A 20,833-nucleotide genomic window follows, 5' to 3' on the forward strand; every position below is an offset into this window, starting at 1 on the left:
CTGGCGATCCACGCGTCGTTTCGAACGCGGTCACGAACGACAACGAGCGGCAAGAAGTCTTGTGCCGAAGGAGGAAGGTTGCAACTAAGCTAATTGATCAAGACTGAGCGTGCCGTTAATGGCGATCTGTACGAGTGTCGGAAACACGTGATTTTGATGCTTGAAATGACCCGAGGCAAAGTGAGAGATTTCGATCCGTCTTCAACGCGTGACATTATCCAAGGATGGAAATAACTGGTTCGCTTATGGTAAATGTTAATTCCAGTTCCTCGAACGAGTTACTCTCGTTGAATTCCGTTCCCTTTGTGTAGGTACCACCGATGGAATGTGCAAAATAGAGATATCTCAGATGTATGTGTGACAAATACATCGCGCAAATATTTATACAGCGATAGGATAGGATAGTGGTTAACACTTACGTTCATTGCTAATATTAAAACGAAAAATAGGTAATTACGTTATTTACCGTGACTCAGTCGTTTGAATAATTTGCGTTATCTCGACAAACGATACGTGCAGCCGTCCGCTCGAAACAAAACGCTTTATCGACTCTGTCTGGATAACGCAAGTTATTTACCGATTGCACGATTAATGGACACGCTCCTGGTTTTAGGTAATTAGTTAACCTTCGAACGATGGCTGATACCATAATGACTCAAGTCGTTCTTCGTCGTACGAACTTATGCTCATCATACTACCCACGTGAAGGTGCAATTTTATACGAAGAAAGACAAGATATTTTTGTCGATTTTCTGATTTCAACGTCGTTTCGTAATTAAATAAGTGACTTTTAATGTATGACACAATTATTATAATTTACCTAATATATTAGAGCGAAATAATTTCAGTCAATTTTTGCCATGTATTTCCCATCGTAATCGTACATAAACGTAAAATTCTGGTCGATTAACCGTTTCCTCGGTAATTTAGATCAATTGCAAAATTTTATACGACGACGGTAGGTGCCCTACTTCTGAATAGCAACGTGCTCTTAGGTCGACAAAGTTTTATGGTGAAAAGGCGTCTGTTCAGCTGTGAAGTAATACGAGACTGATTGAGAACGTACTAAATCGAGCAACTTTGACGTAAAAAGTAGAAGATGTAACTTCTCGTGTTTTCCTTTATGATCTGCGTGTAACGTGGACGTTCAGGCATTGAGATTTCCTGTTTCCTATGCGATACGCTTGTATTATCGCATTTGCATCGCAGAGAATAACCCACTTGAAACCTGTGACAACGGTGGAAGATAAATTGCCGCGTCGTTATTCGCGTAGCAAACATTCCTCCGAAAGTTTCACGATTATTAGACACGTGAAAGCCGAAGGAAAAAGCAGCGAACGCAGTTGGTCGCAGAAACGGCTAAGCCCGTTCATTTGAATTCGATGCATCTTCGGTTGCAGTGGACGCATGCATGCCGCATGCGTGCGTGCCTGCACGCGGTATCATGGCGCATACGAAGCACCGAATTAACATAACGCGCGCGACTCAGCCTCGAACTCTCGCGCGGGTCCGGCCGACAGCCGTCTATTCGAATGCCACGAATATACATAGTTCCCCACCTCTGATTGATAGCCGATAGTAAATAGGGAACGAAATGATCGCGGCTATATGCGGGCCACGTGACAAACGCATAAACTCGGCTGTACGTATCGCGTATGTTCGTAGTCTACGTACGATATATTATTCGACGATGAACGCCGCCTTGCATTTTCGATCGTTTGATACGAAGATTATATGGCTCTTTAGGCGCCACCGACTCGAGGAATTCTTTTGTGCGCGACGCGTCTCGTCAACAAATCAAATTCCGAAATACTCTCGCGGAATATCAAGCGTTTTCAATGCGAGTTCGTGGCAAAAGTATCGAGCGGTATTGGCCGATCGGGAATGTACGGGGAAAGGAAAAGTGTCGGGCAAATGGGGTCGATGGTGTTTCCAGAAGATTGAAAGCTTCCGGGACACACTGTCTATACCGAAGCATAATCGAATCGGTGTTACATCATCGAACGGATCGATATTTGCACACAGGTATCTTGAAATCGAACGAGAGATAGAAAACTATGAAAGATTTGATTGAATTTAAGTATCGCCCGAGGCTTGACTGTACCGTGCCGTGAATCGTGGCACAGACAGTGACTAGAGGCGCAATATGTCTTGCATTTATGATGAGAAGAACGGAGAATTATAGCTGTTTGGCGCCACCGATAGGAAAAAGAAGAAAAATATTCATTACCAATCCAGGTCTAGTGACGTGTGAGAAGTTTAACCACGCCTGATGCACGTCTCACGATAAAATATTATACTATAGATAGCGATCATTCGCAATGACTATATTTATATCTTTGTTTTTTGATTTCCTTTTTTTCCTTCCTCGGACGCATAAATTACGATTGATTTCAATTGCAAACTTCTGCCGGCTTATTGCAATAATACAGCTTCGTGTGAATTTCCGAGCGCAGTAATGCACGCTGCGTATCGTTTGACGCATATTTATCGCACGCATGTGCATCGGACAACGGATGGTAAGGGTGCACTGGTACCATTGTTGAATTACAACAAGTTCGATAGGACGGGACACGCGTTTCAAACAGTCGAGTTATATCTGTCCCTCGGCTGCTACTTTTTTTCCGATGCCCACGCATATCCGTAGGCTTTCTCAAACGAAATTAATTAGAAAACAGTTTCACACTTGAAGATGACATTTGAGAAGACCGTGATATATGTATGTATGAACATTTTAATCAACAAATTTCACAAACTGTTTGATTTTTCCATCGTATCTCTTCCATTCTGCGAGACATTTCAAAAGTATCAACGACAAATTATCAACGTTTACAAAAATAGAGAAAAATTGCTCTTGTCACGTTTGTATCTCATGCGATCTTCATTTTCGATATTTCAAATTGCTCTTTTTAACTTAATAAGAAAAATTAAGGCGCCATTATCCATTCAACGTCTCGAACACATTTGTCCACGTGTGTGGTCGTACGTGCAAGTCTCGACAGCTTGAAGAATGAGCTAAATTCTCAGACAGCAGACATCGTCTCCGTAACGAGCGCCATTTTTGCATATTATGTATTCGTGGCTAACGAGGTCAAGTTCGAGAAGGTAAAATAACCAGAGAGTGAGTGAGAGAGAGAGAGAGAGAGAGAAGTATTCTTCGCGTGTGTCGGATTGAAGTAGCTCGATAGGAATATATTCGCGATATCAAGAAACTTTGAACGGAAATTCTATGTTGCCTCTCGTGTGCTACGCAACGAAAGTCATTAAAGTCATTAAAGTATCCACTTGGAATCGAGCGTGGCAGACAGTGGACAATGATTGCGAACCATCCGGTGAAAGTACGACCATTACCTCGCGGCGTAACTGATCCAACGTGATTACTTTGATTAATGTCCCTCTACATTTAATTAATAACGGAAGAGTCGAACAACCGGTGAAAAAACGAGCGGGTGAATGAATTATCGTGCACGCTCGCCAGTAATTTACCGTCTTGCGAATAAACTTTCTCCTTCCCGTTGACATTTCGTAGATTGATGGTGGTGGTACCGCGGGGGCGGCGATTCCAATTAATCGATCGTTATTTTTTTAGTAAATCGATGTTAATTACTCGCTGTTCGCGCCTGTCGATCATCGACTTGGCTATCTTTTCATTCTTTTTTCTTTTATTTTTTTTCCTTCATTGCCGATTTCAATGATTTCACGAGTCGCCAAATAACGCGACTCGACTTGTCCTTTTCTTTATTTCGCGAAACGCGTAACCCGATCGAATTTAATTTAAGCATTCGATTCGAGCGATAGCGAAGTGGCCGTAAATAACTCCCGGTCCCCGATTCGGAAGCAGATAGCAGTTGATACGTGGGTGGCGCGTATGGAGCGCGAGGGCGCCAAGAAAAATGTCTTAACTTTTATCCATGGTTGTGTGCTGTGTATCTCTACTCGGTGCACGTAATAATATCCCAAGCTGTACGCGACAACCGTCACTTCCGTGTACTCTGTTCACTCGCAGATTTCTAGATACGATACATAAGATAGCCATCAAGCGTCTGCGATCCGTTCAAAGGGAAGACGAAGCTAGGAATGTTCTCTTAGAAACTTTCGTTGCATGGAGATGAGCCACGAGAATTACCAACGAGATCATTCGGTTTTTCCATCGTTACTGCCAAGACAAAATGTTTTCTTTACGTTTTTACGTAGAAATCGAAAAATGGCAAAGTTCTCTTGGCATCTCGTTCCATCGAGATATCTAAACATTCCATCGAGGCAGAAAGATTATCCATTTTTCTCGTCGTTATCCTTCGGATAAAATATCTTCTTTAAAAGAAGTTTCGTTCGTTCTTGTGCGCTTTATCAAATCGAAAGGAGACCAGCGGTGAACCCATACTCGCGAAACCACTTCGAAAGAGCACAGCGGCGCAACGTGCACGCGTATTGGTAAACGTGTATGTGCAAAGCTGTGCACACCGTATATTTACGTACGCGTGGACGTGTAGAAGACAAAGAGGCATAAACTCGTCACGCACGCATGCACATTTGTGTGGCCGACAGGCGCCACCGTGCCGGTTCTGTGTTCGTCTGTGTGTAGACGAGTGCACGTAACACCAGCTGCAACTCGGCCGAGTGTGAACACGTGAAACACCGGCCGTACTCGCGTGTGCGTGCATGCGTTACGTTTGTCGGTGGCGCGCGGATGAGCTCGCATTTTTCGACGCGGTTGCTCCGTTCGAGACAGAAGTTTGTAGTTGCCTCGCGACCATTCCGACATTTTGCATCTTTTCTTTCTTCAACCTGGACTTTTCTCCACCATTGAACTAACACCTCGAATCTTCCATAGCGTTTTCATTCGTGAATTTCTATCGAATAATGAAACGTTTGTATCAAACATTGCTCTTAGTTGGATACTAAAGCACGAGAAAGTTCTTAATCCGAGGTTCCTTGTCTAAAGTTTCTTGACAAAACAGGTTTCTCTTTTTCTTCTCACAGAGACGATGTGGAACCTCGTACAGCGGCTACACAAAGCTTTACACATTGATTAATTAGGTCGAAGTATGTATTAAATATCGCATCGTTTGGCGATATTCTCATGCGATCAGCAAAATTCGGTGCTATAGAAACGAAATCTACAAATGGATAAAAAATATCCTCGATTGAAAGATAGGGAGATACGCCAATATTTTTTGTAAACACCGTAGCCAAGATATTTTGAATCGTACTTGAAACGCTCGCTTCTATTTGTCGCCGACTTTCGGTATTATTCGAGTTCGTCAGAAATCAAACCGATCGATTCCACGTTTCACAAAATTCTCAGTTTCTTGATTAGATGAAAACATAGAACTCGTAACATAAAAGTTTCAAGTATAATTGACTGCAAAAGTGTTGAAGTAATTACTTCAGGGCAAACATTACATCTTTACCTTTGTACATTCGTGACCTGGAGACCGCTGTTACGAAGAAAATAGAATTTAGTGAAACAAAAAATTGGGAATAAGGAGAGGTCCATATTATTGTGTCCTTGAATACAAATTGTGTTTTAGACTACAAAGCCTAGAAACAAAGGAGCTATAAGTAGATTTCTATTGGCGTTTCTTGTAGCCTTCAGCTAAAGCTACAAGGTTGACTTTTTGGTAATGTCCTTTGCTATAAATATATGAACGTGCTCCCTATCATAGCTTCTTCTATTGTATTGTAATACTGTAAGAGTGAGAATTTGGATCAGCATATACTAATACTTGTTTATTTCAATATATTTTTCTATTACAAATTCAGTCATTCGTTATATTCTATCGGTCAATCTGAACAAAAAGTTTGCTTAAAACCAATAACATGATTTTGTCAATGCACGATGCGCGCAAAAGCGTCTTTTTCTTTCTATCATTCGGTCTAATGCTCGAATCAAGGATCATCGTTGCGTAAATTCGAAATTTCAATTGATTTACGATTCAAACGATTCTCGCTCGATTCCCGTTCCAACACACAAACGATAACATTTATAAAACTGACAATTGCACGTCTGGGATTCGAAACGAATGAGTCATATCGTAAAATCGACCTCGCTAGTCTATAAATATGCAACCGGCTGCACGAACCGAACTGGGAATTATCACAATTCCGTAACTTGTTTGTATCGCATAGATAAGAGTCTGGAACCCCGTCGATTTACGTAATTTTTAATGAACCCTTGCAAATACAACGTTTTCTGCACACGACTCGCCGGGTGCAGTCGTTAAAGCGACACGCATTGTCTCTTTGATCGATCGGAGGCTTCCAGCGTTTCCTGATACACCGCGAAAGCTAATCAGCGTTAATGATTCTGGGAAAACTGCGTGCAACTTTCTAATCTATGTGCACTATAAATATAAAATTCTGCATGATCGTTATTCCTCGAAGAAGAAGATCGACACAGCTTGCAGATAAACGGTCGGATTCGTCGGATGCATTAGATTAACGGCTTCTTCGCGATCGTCGAGCGTCCAGGGAACAGACAGACACTGAGAAAGATGGAGAAAGAGGAGAGTGGAGAAGGCATTTTTCCCGGGACGAAGAATGCGATGTGCCGCGTGTCTGAGAAACTATAACGTCAGCGAAATGGTTCCGTGAACCGAATCCCATCTCTTTCTCTGTATATGTACGTAGGATTCGCGAGCGCATAAACAGATCTACGCGTGCAAGCAGAAAACTCGAAGATTACAAACACGCTGATCGAACGATTTGTCGAGTAGGAGTATCGAGGAATCAACGAAGGAGAAGTTAGGTAACGCGTAACGATACAAAATCTGTATAAGCCATGATTTATTGTATCGTCTGGTTGCATAAGGAGACTCTTCTCTTTCATTATATCTGCCAGACTAGACAGAAGTTAAGCGATTATCCATGAGCATCCGATTCGAAACAGACGCTATTCTTATTATTTCGTTCTTCGCGAAACAACCTGTTAATCCGATCGTTTCTAAATAGAAATCTCGATAATCATGGAATTACATGTTAAGGGGAAATTCATTTCTGCGACGAATATCTTGAAACTTTTATCCACGTACATTTTCAGTGTTTCTTTCAAACTTTACCAATACTTGTACTCACACTTGTGCCATGTGTCGTACAATTTTCTATAACACACGTATCGTGTCCAGGACAAATTTCCACGTTGGAATACCTTCGCGAACCTGTCCGCATCGACAAACGATATTGTACCTAGTTTTGCCACTGTTTCGCGTTCGAAGGAGGAGATTTGTAAAAATGTGGCCGCACTTAAAGCGTTAATAAGCAAGAAACAAGCACGTTTCTCGGCACGTTGTCCATGATGCGCGTGCGACTCACGATGCACGGATGGAGACTCGCTGGTATACTGGTATACTTGCGTAAACGAGGACCGTGCAGACAAGCGTGTCGGAAGGTAAAGCTATCGTGCACATAGGCATTATATTATATACTCTGCTATTCGCGCGTCTAGCTGGCGCCCGACACATACTTTATCGTCTTTCTAAACTCGGTATCGTACGAACGGTAAAATTTAAATATTTATTATTTCGCAAGCGCCTCGAGTTTGACCGGAATTCGTGTAGCTTTGCCACGTACATCGCGGCTGATCCCGTAGGACTCCGTATCGTATCGTAGGCGCCAGTCGATCGCGTAAATCTATCGATCGATCGTGAATCATTCCAGCTGGGCCACAACGAGATAGTAAGCCACCGTGCTTCCTTTTTTCGTACGATTTTATCGTTCTCTACCGTCTGTTCTCTCCTCATCCATTTCGACGTCGTATCCAACTCAATTTCTCTCGCGATCCTTCCTATTCCACTTCCTTCGTTCCATCGTTCCCGATACCTGCTCTTCGGTGCATGTGCTCTTTTATTTTACCTTTCTTTCGAGAAAACAAGACCGTCCTGTCTGTGTCACAGAGAAAAGGATGCTCCTCTTTCTTCCTTCTCTTACTTGGTCGAATACTCACGTGCATCGATAAGACGTTGAAATTGCACGCGTCCTTAATTGCGCCGAGCGGCACGAAAAAACGGCAGACGAGTTTAAAACATGCCAGCGCAAACCTTTTTTCCCTTTCGTTCCGGAGAACGTACAATTTTGCAATTACCGTAGCTGCGCTGTGTGACGTAGGCATACCGCGTCTGCATCTGCTTCCCTCTTATCTCGCGTTTCTTTTTTTATCGTCCGGACACTTGCTTAAACGATTCCAACCATGCATCCTGTGCTCCTCTGTTATTTCCCTGGTTACATTCGACAACGATAAAACCCGCTCTATCGAGCCTTCCATTGTCCCACAGATTATTAATATCGAATCTATATCGCGTTCGAACGATATTCCCGCGAGACTTTGTTTTCAAAGCAGTTTGATAAAGCGTTGGGAATTTTCGTGGGTTATTCTACAAACCCGAAGCGTCATGGGACATGCAGAAAAGGCCGAGCCAATTAATGTACTTCAGTGACTTCAGTGGTCTTAATTTAGAGAGCGGCGTTTCCCGACTTTTATTACTCCGGTGTCAAAGTATGGTAGCGGTCGAAAAGTTTGCTGGCCGCCTCGTTTAGGAAAATGACTCGTCACGAATGCTACCCTTTGCTCCTCTATGTTTTGTAAAACATTGCTACATTTCTACCCCGATTATTTCCAATGATTCGTATCGATCCATCTCGTTCCGGAAGCATAGTACATGCCGCAAGCTTAATTACGTACGGTGTATCGATACAAATCGCTCGAATTGATCGCAGATAATATGCAGCTTGCCCTCCGAGGAATTCACTCGATGCAATTCGAGGATCGATGGTTTTTCATTGAAAAATGCGTGCAAGGTGCAAAGGCCACGTGTAATAATAAACTTTGATCGTAAGACAATGAAACGACACACAGAAGCACAACTGTTAACATTAGCAAAGAATACGGAACAACCTCCGGATCTACGTAACTGTCGTTCGTATAAAATTCGACTCGCCCGACAATAGAACGTCAATTCCAGTATTCTCATTGATTTCGTCCCCGTGTCTGGCGCCACCCACGTGTACCCGTTGACGCGGCCGTTTCGAGCCGCGGCACAGACCGTATACCCTGACTTTCCCATGAAATCATGCACTGAAAATGTAACCTTACCGTTGTCATCGGATTTTCCCTCGTTATCGGCGAGCACCTCGTAGTCCCCCGAATCAAGATCTATGGAAGCACCAATGACCACAGTTAGACTGGACACCATCGTCGCAAGAGTCAACAAGTCCCGTGTCAACATTTTATTCTATATTTATAACATGCACTCGGATGTGTCAGGATATCGTTAAGGACCGCGTTACTGATCAGTGTTAATGCAACGATCGCGAAAAACACAATCAACGAGAGCCACGATCAAACCCCATCGAATCGTCTTCGATTAGAATACTATTATCGATTAGAATCGTGGTCACGATCGAACGATCTTTTCGTCGATCTTCGAAATATTCATAACGAACGGAAGAACGGTTTACGGAACAGACGTGTGGTGGAAAAATTTGAAAAGATTCCACGAGCGTCCGATGCCGACGATGGTCGACGCTTGACTGACTGACTCACTTCGGTCTCGAAAAGCAAACGCCGTGCAGCCGGACGACTCCGCCGCGGCTGGCGCGCACCAGGGGCACCCGCCGAAGAACACTCGCCAGATAGTTTTTAAACGAGTCCCGCCTCCGGCTGCGATAGTATGCCCCTTGTCGGTGAGCCACGCACCGTGAACGTGTACAATACGCACGTTCAACGGCTGTCGTTAATCTATGATCTACCTTCCTCGACTCCGGTCGATCCCGAGCGATCGCTAGAAAACGTATAACGAATCCTAACGAATTTGTGGGCCGTCCATTTAAACGTATCACGAGAGAATATTCGGTTGGAAATAATCTTCCGAGTTTACGTACGAAACTCTAAATTTTGTCTATTTTTGACGAGGAATTTCCTTGGAGCGAAGTTATCGTAATTTTAATTTAATTATAGAATTTCTACGGGTTGGTATTTGATTCGATAGAAATGGTTCGATTGATTTGAAATTTATTCGATTTTCGACCGATTAATCTTTATTTTTAACGAGCAGTTACATATTTCGAGGTAAAGTTCGTGTCAAAATAGAATTTTTAGTTTGCTCGTTCATCGTTCATCGTCGTATATCGATACTCGTCGAAATAATTAGGTGGATTTAAACCGATCAATTTTTATATTCAACGAAGAACTACTTCGAAGTAAAGTTATCTTAAAGTATCGGCGTTGGTCGTAAATCTCGATCGAACGAGTCAGATGAATTTAATCGGGTCAATTTTTTATTCTTGACAGAGAATTACCTTAAAGTAAATTCATTGCCCCAAAGTACGTACGATCATTATTCCTATCCAGTTTAATACTGAAATTCTAATATCTTGTTTATGAATTCACGGCGATCGATCCATGTTATTTTTAACGAAGAATATTTTAACGAAGGAATTTTGGGATAAATTCCTACCAAAGTAGAATCATTCCTAGCCAATTTACGATAATTCTAAAACTCCGACACATTGTTTACTCATCATCGATCATCGTGGATCCTCATCGAAGCGACTCGATAGATTTAGGCGAATGAAGAGCGCGCACATGGCCTCTGCCACTTACGTTAATGGCAGTCACTGTACCAGAACGTAGTATGCGGCCAAACTGGTATAGTTGTGTGTTGGTAAAAGGTTGAGTAGTGCGGATCGACGCCGGGAAATGGGCGGTTGGTGAGGGAAACGAGGGACAGAGAGAAGGGAGACAGTGGCGCCTGAGCCCCGAGGCAGAGACGCCACATTTGCTTCGTGTAGGTGAGTGTCTGTGCGATCCACGCTACTCGCACACACTGTGTCGTTTTGTCTGTCGCGCGCGCGCACGTGGTTCGTGCGTCCTGGACAGAGGAAGACGGACGATGAAAAGAGCAGCAGCTTACTTCTGCTGTGGATCGTCAGCCCTTCCTCCTGACAGCCGCCGGTCTCCTTTTTAGCTTTTGTCGTGCGCTACGTCGTCTCCGGCCACTTCTTTTCCTTACTTACGGACAAATGTGCGCGAGTGCCGCGCTTATGCGACCTTTTAAACGCGTCGATCCTATGAATCGAATCTTTCAATGAAATTGCGCGAGTCTAGTCGGACGAGGAAGCGCCCAAGTACGCTAACGGCAGAAGCGAAATCGTTCATGAAGATAAATTATACTTGTCTAGCGAACACCCTGTATATTCTGTGCATTTGTACGTCGAAAACGTCGACACCTAACTGGCTTAACTAAAGATCGTTTTGCATAATGGTAGGATGATAGACGAGATAAATAAATCGGCCTTTGTCCGGATAATCGGCCTCCCTTTTCAGCGTGCATTATGCATAAGCGTGGCCGTCAATGGACCTTTTCACTTTGCGTGAGATGTCTTTCGACCTAGGCTCGATCGATCATAGACAGGTAGAGATCGTCGTCTGGATCGGCCTGTCGCTGGCACACGAAGGCAACCGTAGAGAAGTCGCGTGTTAAGTTCGCTAGATTAATTCGTCTCTCCGCACGATTTCCTCGAAACGAATAAGCTTGTGTCTTAATTCCGTAGACTTACATCTGTGATCCTTCGCCGTTTATTTCAATCTTCCTGTTTTGTCAGTTCGTTTGTACACATTAACGTCGTACTTTGTTCGCCGAATTAGAGGACACCGATTGACAATTGTGAAAATCGCGAAGCTGCGATCGCTTCGTTGTCACACGTTCGCTAGAACGCGAGATACGTGATTGTAGTCGTTAATAGGATTTCCTTTTCAGGAACTAGCGCCGCCGATGCTTTGAATATAGCTACCACGAAGTGGACGATACGCAGCTTATTTTTAGCCAGGCATTAGCCAATTAACTATTAACTCGTTGGCGCCATGGCGCTGCTCCTATTTTTGCTTATTTCTTACACGAATAATGCATCGTTGCCCCGATCCGAATCTTTGGTATGTTCACCGAGAATAATCCAATCCACGCTGACGGTGAGCGATGTTAAGTGCTGTCTTCCGAATCCAGAATGAAATATGCTTCTGGCACGGTATCGTCTTACCGATATTACTCTCTCGAGCGCGTCCCATCGAGCTCTCGCTTAAGGAGAATCGAAGCGACAAGTTTAGCTTGCTCGTCAACACGTTTCGTTCGTTCGTGAATTCAAAGCGTTTCAGTGTTGAGCGGCGTAGATAACGGCGAAGACAAAGACGTGTTGAACGAGAAGTACCGTGCGGTTCGTTGACACTAGCTGTGGTACAAATACGATCGAAAGAACTATGATGGCTTATTAATAACTATTCGCTCGAGAGAAATCAAACACGTAAGTCGATCCACAAATACAGGAGGAGATTGAACTTGCTACAAACGAACCTTGTCGAAAAAGAGAGGAAGACGAGAAAAAGAAATGTCTTGTTAGTGGCTCGTGGATGAACCAGTTAGACAAGCTGAAGATATTTATCTAAGATATTTGGTCATTCGAGGATGCCCGGAGGACGGCTATCTACCTACGAATCGAGCCTATATATTTAGCCGAGTGATTGATTTTCGTCGGGCGCAACGAATGCGGTGGTCAAGGCGGTCGAGTTGGAATCCGAAGTTGGATCCAACGAGCACCTGGTTATGGCTGACTGGTTAATTCTCATGGTAGACTTAATGGAATACGCTATTGTTCGTTGTGATTCCAGTCGGCACACGGCTCAGGTTGTCAGTCATCGTACGAACGAAGACGCTGAAAAAAGCTTTCGATAACTCGTTGTCGATCGAGAAACAATTTAACGGTGCGAACAACTGATCTTGTTATTTTTCCATTCCATCCATTCTATATCTACGTGCATGTTGATTAATCTCCTTGAGATTTATATTATCCGTATTTCCTGCCACATGATCAAAGCCTATTACATCGAATACAAAATGTAAGAGAATGTAAAACATATGCAAATCTGGATCTAACGTATTCTACTATTTTTACGCCTCAATATACTTAATATCTTACGCTATTCTTATACAAATTATTTACAATCGTAACAAGATGTAAATCCATCAAAACGGGAATGCAGTTTCTTGTACGCATAATAATTTATCGTATCATCGTTCGACGTATACACTGGCTCCAACACTGGCTCTTGTCTACTGTCACGTTTACCATAGAGTCAACGTCGTACATACAACAAACGTTCACCATGTTCACCAAATTCGTCCACCATCCTAAAAATGTCCGATTCTTCAACGCTTTACACAAGTATGTGCTTCTCTCTTTCAACTACGTGCATGTCCCGAGGATGACTAATTACACGGAAACAAGCGAAGCACCTGGTTTTAGACCCGTGAGACCGGGAGGACGGAATTCAAATAAGAGGCGCAGCCCGATGTTAGTCATACCCTTGGAAACAAAAGATTTCAGCGAGTTGTTTGCCCAAAACTGTCCCTCGTCGAGCTTCGTCATGCCTTCCTTCGATGACTCTTCAAACCGCACGATATCCCACGTTTCCACGCATCCGTTCGACGCCACCGTGATCCATCGCCCTGAACAAACACGAAGAATAGTCGATTGAGTCAAATACAATGGAACAGTTGTACAAATAATTAAGCATTGATAAACCAGAGTAACAAACGTGAAACTAGATTACGTACGACTTAATTACGATTTTTAAAGATGCATGGATTTGAAAGGGCAAGTCTAGTATCGATGAAATTATTCGCGTCTGCTATTGTCGATAATCTTCTGGCGCTACCGGCTACCGAGAGTCGAAAGTTGTTCGATATTATCCATGACAAAAATCTGTTCGATACAGACTCGTTTGGCTTGTCGGCGGCGGTTATCTCCTGCACAGCCGGCTTCTATTTATATTTTGCGTTCGTTAGTCGATCAGGGGCATACGATTAAAGGCAGAAAGTATCCGTGTCCGTGAGTGCGTACGAACGCACGTTCGAGCCGATTTAACTCCGGCTCGGACGCGATGCAATTTCTCTTGGTACAATGAAACCGGTAATACGTAATCTAATAAATTTCACACGTCCGTTTGCCTGACAAAGAATTATTAATTGGACTCTTACCTGATTTCTTTAATCCGATAAAAGAAGATGGTGATAATTGTTGGAAAGTTTCGAGGCTTAAAGATTACAAGTAAGGATCTTCGTTATTCCACACTGCCAACGGTGTATGGATTCGTTTTCAAGAATCTGCAAACGAGTAAACGGTATCAGCAGCGAAAAATTGGACGATTTGTGGTCGGTTGTTAACGCGAAACCGAGCACACCATCCATGAATTTAAAAATAGGACAAAAGCAAATATCGGAAATTTCAAATATCGTTATAACATCGAACGCGATTCCAAAAGGAATATACGAACGAACAAATGTGAATATCACGAATATCGGAAATCGGGCGACTTATGAATCTACGAAGTTTCGAGTATCGTTACGACCCTGAATGAAATTTTAGAAATAAATGAACGCGAACATCGACGTCGAAAATTTCTAGTGTTTCTAAATCTATGAAGTTTCAGTTATCGGTGCGACGCCGAGCACAAAACACCGTGAAGCACGAGTGGACCGTACTCCAAAAATATCCGGTGATAAACAGCGGATGAAGTAGAAACGCGCATTCACCAAAATGTACGCTTTGCCGCTTATCGGTGTCTGTTATCCTAATTCGCCTGTATTTTCCCTGCACTCGAGACGCCGTGCCTGCGACGATAAAGAGAAGCCCCTACCGATTTTCTGGGCTACGCGTTATCCTTGTGACAAGGCAACGTCATTACAAACAGATAGAAACGTGGCCACATTAAAGTTGGGACCGTGTGAAACACGAAGAAATCGGAAAAGGGACGCTGGTCCCTTCTACGGGCAATCGTGACGTTCGAAATACACGGTCGAAGGCGCGATAAAGAAGGAAGAAAGGAAGCAACACGTGGAGGAAGGTGGACGCCAGCCGAAGACCAGGACATTCCCAAACTCGAAAATGCACTTAAGTTCGGAGGCAGAAGATTAGACGGTAAAGCCCACGGTGGGCCTCTCGGGACTCGTTATCAGTTTCGACAGGGTCCCAAAGAAAAAGGAGTCTTGATAAGAAGCGAGTCGAGCGGCTTTTAGTCGGATCGACGAACCGGCCAGGCTTCAGACCCCTGAAATCGACCGGCTGAGAAAAGGAAGAAGGGAACATGGTCAGATAATAAAAAGTGCCATCCGAAAGGAAATGCCGCTGTGTTACGTGAGTCGGTGGAAAAAATGGAAATTGTTGGTGCAATTATACTATGACACGATACTACGAAGTTTATTAATTTGTTAACCGAGTCATTCGCTAACAAAAATTATAAGAATTGGTTTGTAGATAAAGAAACGATTATTTCTAAGAGATTAGGAATATTAGAGACGAGTCAGTTAAGTCGGTTTCTCGGCTGAATAAAGTTAAAGGATAAAAAATATTATCGTACTTGTTGGAAAATGGAATGACAAATTGATTATTATTCGATGCAATCGGACTGGAACATTTATGCCATCAGATTTTTACCGATCGATTGTCTATCGCGAACTATCGACAACAAGGCGAGACACGTCGCACGTGGCTAGCTTATCGGATCGGCAATGAGAGGACTCCTTGTACGTGTTATTAATATCGGTAATATTTCAAGTCCGAACTGTCCGACTAAGCTGATAATCGTGGTTAACAGACGCAGCGTGCCGATTTTCGACGTGTGAGTATTGAATTGACTACAACGTCGGCAACTATCGGATGGCAGTTGCAGTTTGTAACCTCGTGAACGGTGATTGTTAACGGGTCGCCGAGTTAATATTAGCACAAGGTTTTTCATCGTGCCGTGCTTTCCAATAGGAGGGTTTTTCAGAGCGTTTAGACGCGCGAGGGAAACGCGTCAGCTAATAAAGGTAGCTCGCCTTCGCGGGCGCTCGCTCCTTCCTTCGATCAGATTTTTCTGGCACGTCTATTGTGTTTCGTCATAGAAACGAATCGAAACTTTTGCTTTGATTGCAAATTTGAAACGTCGCCGCGAATCGATTCGCTGGAAAAGCCTGGCAGACTAGAATGCCAGCGGCCAATGCCAAGTAATTACAATTACGAACTTACATATGAATGTTGTTTCCTCAACAAAGAGGCGAACAAATTCTTGGCAGCGTATCAAGGAATGTGGCGAAAATACAGGAATATTTTTCAATTGTATACAAAACGGAAAAGGGAAGACGTAGATGAAGAAAGAAAGGGAACGTCAATAATGAAAAAAAAGTAAGAAAAAGAAAGGAAAGAAGACAAGTGGGACGAACGATCGAAGATTACTACTTATTCTTAAATAGCTCGAGTTTATGAAATAAATAATTACGAAGAATTTTTCTGGCAATACGTCAAACGTTCATTTGCGACACCCTCTTTGCTCGAACGTGCTTAGCGTCGTAAAATACCAGTTTTATAGATGCATCTTGCCAGTGCAGCGGTGGGTTTTCTTCGCGGCAAAAGCAAAGTCAATAAAAGTTCGTTACGTGAGATCCGACACCTTTCTCGCGGCGCGCACGCGATTTTCTAGCGAGAAACTTTACGGTAGGCGAGATAATAAAAATTTCCAGACCTTGTAATAACGTAGCAGGCTGCTAGGACCGATATCAGGGCAGCGATCGCTAAGACCAGCGCAGCAACGTGCAGCGGTTTAACGCGATTCTCAAGGAATTGATCCGACGATTCTCGACCTCCGGTAATCGGCCCTGGATCCGGCTGAATCGATCCCATTATGTCTCGGCCCGACGACATCCCATTAAAGGAACCTTTGTACATAACATAAGACTTATCAGAAAATCCATTCCTCGAGCTTGTTTAGTCGAGAACAGTGGCGCCTTAAATGTTCTGGCATTGAATCATACAGCGCGATATCTCTTCGGTTAAATTGTTACAGATATCTACGAAGCGTGTAAATGAAGCGGGTAAGATCGTAAATAAAGCGAGACTCAAAGTTACTGTAAGTAGTTTCAACATTGTCGAAGTGGCGCCAACCTGTACGAATTTAAGGTGAAACCTCTATTTCTTCGAAGTAAGGAGAATGCTTAGATATCTTTAACGACGTACGAACCTCTCAGAAATCATACTGATCGGCTCTATTTTGCATGACATTTGCATGAAATTTGCATAAAATTTATTTCGCATGGAAAATTTAAAGACGCGAGACTACGTAGGATGCGCGCAATATGCAAATATACTCAAAATATCTAAATATCCAAAGTATGGTATTGTTTAAGATATCGGTATATATGCGTAAAAATATGCGTTTCTGTACGTGTACAAATAATTCTGCGAGCCATTGTAAATAGACGAAGGTAGCAAAGGACTCTTTACCGGTGTAACCTAAAGTGGGTTCCACAGCATCGGGCGTCTCTTTGTCGTGGATCCACGTGGACACGTTTATGCGGTGATCGGCGTTACAGTAGTCGTGGCTGTCGCAACACTTCAATCTGGGCCAGGGCATACGGATCCAGGCAGCCGACGATCGGTCCACGTTGTCGCTCGACTTCGACCTCGTGACCCAGGACTTTGTCTCGCATAACAATGGCGTGGCACCCCTGAGCAATGGCAACGTACAACGTTCCGATAAAATGGACACTGCTCGATAAAGTTCTCCGACCCCGGCGATAGTCGGAATTTAAATAATCATTTTGTACGATTTAAGCCGCGAGATTTCAATATTTCGCGCGTGTATCGCGCTTGTTACGCTTGGCGAGCAATCGATCGTTTCGTGGCCAGTGAAGAAAATATCACGAAGGAATTCGGTCGAAAAAAGGGGGTCAATCTCGATCGTTGTTTGCGAATCGCGTTATCTTCGATAAAAATTAATTATTTTGTCCGTTGCTAGTTATCTGGTAATTAACGCCACTCTACACTTGCCGATAACGGTTCGAAGATTTAATTGGTAGCAATAAAAACTGGCTAACGATATTCGAACGCTCCGAGTCGAGACGATTTCGACATCTCTCGTCATTTTAGCACGGCTTTAGAAAGAATTCGTGAAAACTTCTCGCACCGATTATCTCGTCAAGGTTACCTGTTTGCCATAGAGCCACGGCGAATTTATAGCGGTACGTCAATCGTAAGATTCAGCGAATTAAATCGTCTTCGAGTCAACCGGACATGTACCGTTGGAATTTATTGTAGAATAAGAGGAAAAGGTTAGAGGTCGGGGTGTTGCTTTTAAACGAGAGGTTACTACTATCGTAATAGTTGAAACGCGATTTCTACATTTTCTTCTTCGTACGATATTATTTTCTCGACCGAGACAAATAGACTTTAAAATTTTTGCATATCTTCTGATCTCTGTTTACCACGTTTTGTTTCAACATCGTCATTCTCTTTTTCAATGTTAATTATCTCAAAATAAAATTCATACGAACTCGGTGCATCCTCTTGTCGTAGTATTTCCTCCGAATTCTTGGTCCCCAGTCAAGATCAACTCTGTGTAACAGTAAAACTTGGTCTTGCACGTGTCAACTCCGGCTTCTTTACAGGCCTTGCTCGTGCATACGCATTTTCTACCTGCGAATATCGACAAATTTCTTGGCATTTAGCGCGAACGAGTTGCCGTGACACGTACACGTACCATGTCGTAAATCTGTTCGTCTCGTGTATTTTACGGCGCATCGTTCTTTTTTTTTTTTTTTACGGGCTCATTATAGATATGCGCGCCGATAAGTACCACGATAGTACATGTATGTTAAACGTATCGTGCATTAGCACGATTACGACGCATAAAAAATCGATAGCGACATTGCCGATGCGTCGGATCGAACCGGCCAACTTACCTTCGATCTGTTGAACGTTGCCCGACAGAAAAATCAGAAATAGCAGGATGAAATATATGCAGATTGGCGGCTCGATAGTCGATCGATTGAAATACATGCCGTAAGCCTCGGCAGAATCTAACACTCCGAGAATCACGAAAGTCTCGATAATGAAAAGTATCGTCGGGGAGGATCACTCGAACGCGAGTACGCCTCAGGGACAATTTCATTGATAAGGGAAGAGACAGCGAAGTAGGTACGGTTCGCTATCTGCACGAGAGCCACTTGAAACGTATGCAGAAGACAGGAATATACATTATCATGTTGAAGGGCTAGCCTTTGCTAAATGCAGAGACGATGTTCGATAAAGGCAACGCGGCTAGCGGCGAAAGAAACTCGATTTGCACTTGACTGCTTATTGACGCGGGATTATTCGAGGCCACTGAACGGATCGGTAGAAACAGCGGCGAGGAAATCAGCCGCCCTTGATTTTCATTTTTCGCTGTTCGACGAGGATCATCGATTACGGTAATTATCGTTGACAAAAAGAAAAACGACTAATTGAAAGTCTGCGTCTGCCAGTTGGAATATCTCGAGTCACTTGGACGTTGAATTGGTTCCAAGGAGGCAACCGTGTCTCTCGAGGAAGTCACTCGTAAGCCAATCGAATCGAACGCAGAATCACGGCGCCGAGTCGCGACTGACAGCGAGACGTCGCGAAAACACGTTGTGTTATCGGCGTAAAGGACTATTTGAAAATGTCTGAAGGAAGCTTCAAGACGAAACTGTTAGCCGCGTGGGCTCCTCTAATTTTAGTACCTCCCACTGGAACACAGATTCGTATCCTTCTCTTTCTCTTGCTTTACACGTTGGCTACTCTCGATTTCCACCTCTCTCTCTCTCTCTCTCCCTTTTTCTGTCCTTCCTCCTTCACGCCACTCTTCTACCACCTCACGAATTTACTTCTATATCTATTTTAATTCCGTCATCGGTGACATTATTTCGCTCGCATAGCTTCGTCGTCAAGGCGACATATAATCGGTTCCTTGGAAATTTCTTCTTCGGTACGACTCGGCCTCTTTTCTTTCGCGATACGAGAATTGGGTCTCGTAAAATGCAGAAGCCGAGCTCTTTTTTGCTGTTTGTTATTTTAGAGATCACATCGCGCAGTGTTGGTGATAACATTGCTGAAATAAGAACGCCAGTGAAGCAGAGGAAAATCAGAGGGAAATCGAAATACAAGCGCCACTGTACAGAAACGATTAATGGCTTTTGTCTTTCCCATCCACCGTGCCACGACTTCTTTGATGGCTTTTTGCGTTTTCTCACCGCGAGGCGGCACCATTTCCGCCAGCTCCCTTCGCGTACGTAATTTATTCACACTTAAACCGGATTTTGCTAAGTCTTTTTCTTGGCCTTTTCTCTGGCTCCGGTCTCTTTTAAAGCCGATTTATTGGAGCAACATCGCGAATTCGCGTACACTTTTACGCAGCCACGGGACGCGTTTCGTAAACGCCTTCCAGATGGAAGAACGTGTCTCCTCTTTGTATACAGCCAATCTCGTATTACAATTGAGAATAGGAATTCTTACCGAGGACGATCCTTACTTAACAATCGTATTGGTCACTCGATTAATATTTTAAATTAATTTAAATATAATGTGTGGATAATTTTTTGTCACTCTGTTTATACAACTCGAAACTAGTGATGTTCTCGCTGTCAAAGAATTCCAGTGACCTTTTTTTAGAGTTGCCTCGGAAAGTCCCCTAAACTCTGCCGATTTATTGGAACAATAACGTCTAGATCGTATGCACGTTCGTATCTCTCGTTGAGCTACGATGTATTTCCGTCCATCCAGATGTAACGAATCATTGACGGAATAATATCGTACTACCGATAGTATACGCTGGTGTATTTATTACACGCATTGAGAACGCGTGTATTTTATAATAAATATTATAGAAGCTTGTTTATCCGCGCGAACGAATATCAAATTCATTCGTTCGGATATCAGGTTTGCTCGTCTATATTCTAAATTTGTTTTTTGCTTCAATCCAATGGAATTCCCGAAATGATAAATTTTCGAAACTTCC

The 20,833-nt window shown here is 43.3% G+C and overlaps 2 protein-coding genes across 2 annotated transcripts in view; both read right to left on the minus strand.

Annotated features, from left to right (window-relative positions):
* LOC100647353 (BMP and activin membrane-bound inhibitor homolog) overlaps positions 1 to 9,606 on the minus strand; it is a 26,076-nt gene extending 16,470 nt beyond the window's left edge. Inside the window, exon 1 of the mRNA XM_003400248.4 lies at positions 9,089 to 9,606. Coding sequence (XP_003400296.1) covers positions 9,089 to 9,221 — 133 coding nt within the window. The 5' untranslated portion in view covers positions 9,222 to 9,606. The remainder of the gene's footprint in view (positions 1 to 9,088) is intronic.
* Positions 9,607 to 12,741: 3,135 nt separating this feature from the next.
* On the minus strand, positions 12,742 to 18,895 carry LOC100646995. The gene is made up of 6 exons (XM_003400245.4): positions 18,762 to 18,895; positions 18,354 to 18,495; positions 17,305 to 17,528; positions 16,547 to 16,739; positions 14,025 to 14,150; positions 12,742 to 13,493 (listed from the first exon to the last, which is right to left on the minus strand). The coding sequence occupies exons 1-5, from the start codon at positions 18,856 to 18,858 to the stop codon at positions 14,108 to 14,110; spliced, it is 699 nt and encodes a 232-aa protein (XP_003400293.2). The 5' UTR covers positions 18,859 to 18,895; the 3' UTR covers positions 12,742 to 13,493; positions 14,025 to 14,107.
* Between the last annotated feature and the right edge of the window lie 1,938 nt (positions 18,896 to 20,833).

This window comes from Bombus terrestris, chromosome 13 (genome assembly GCF_910591885.1).
Source record: "Bombus terrestris chromosome 13, iyBomTerr1.2, whole genome shotgun sequence".
NCBI lineage: Eukaryota > Metazoa > Arthropoda > Insecta > Hymenoptera > Apidae > Bombus > Bombus terrestris.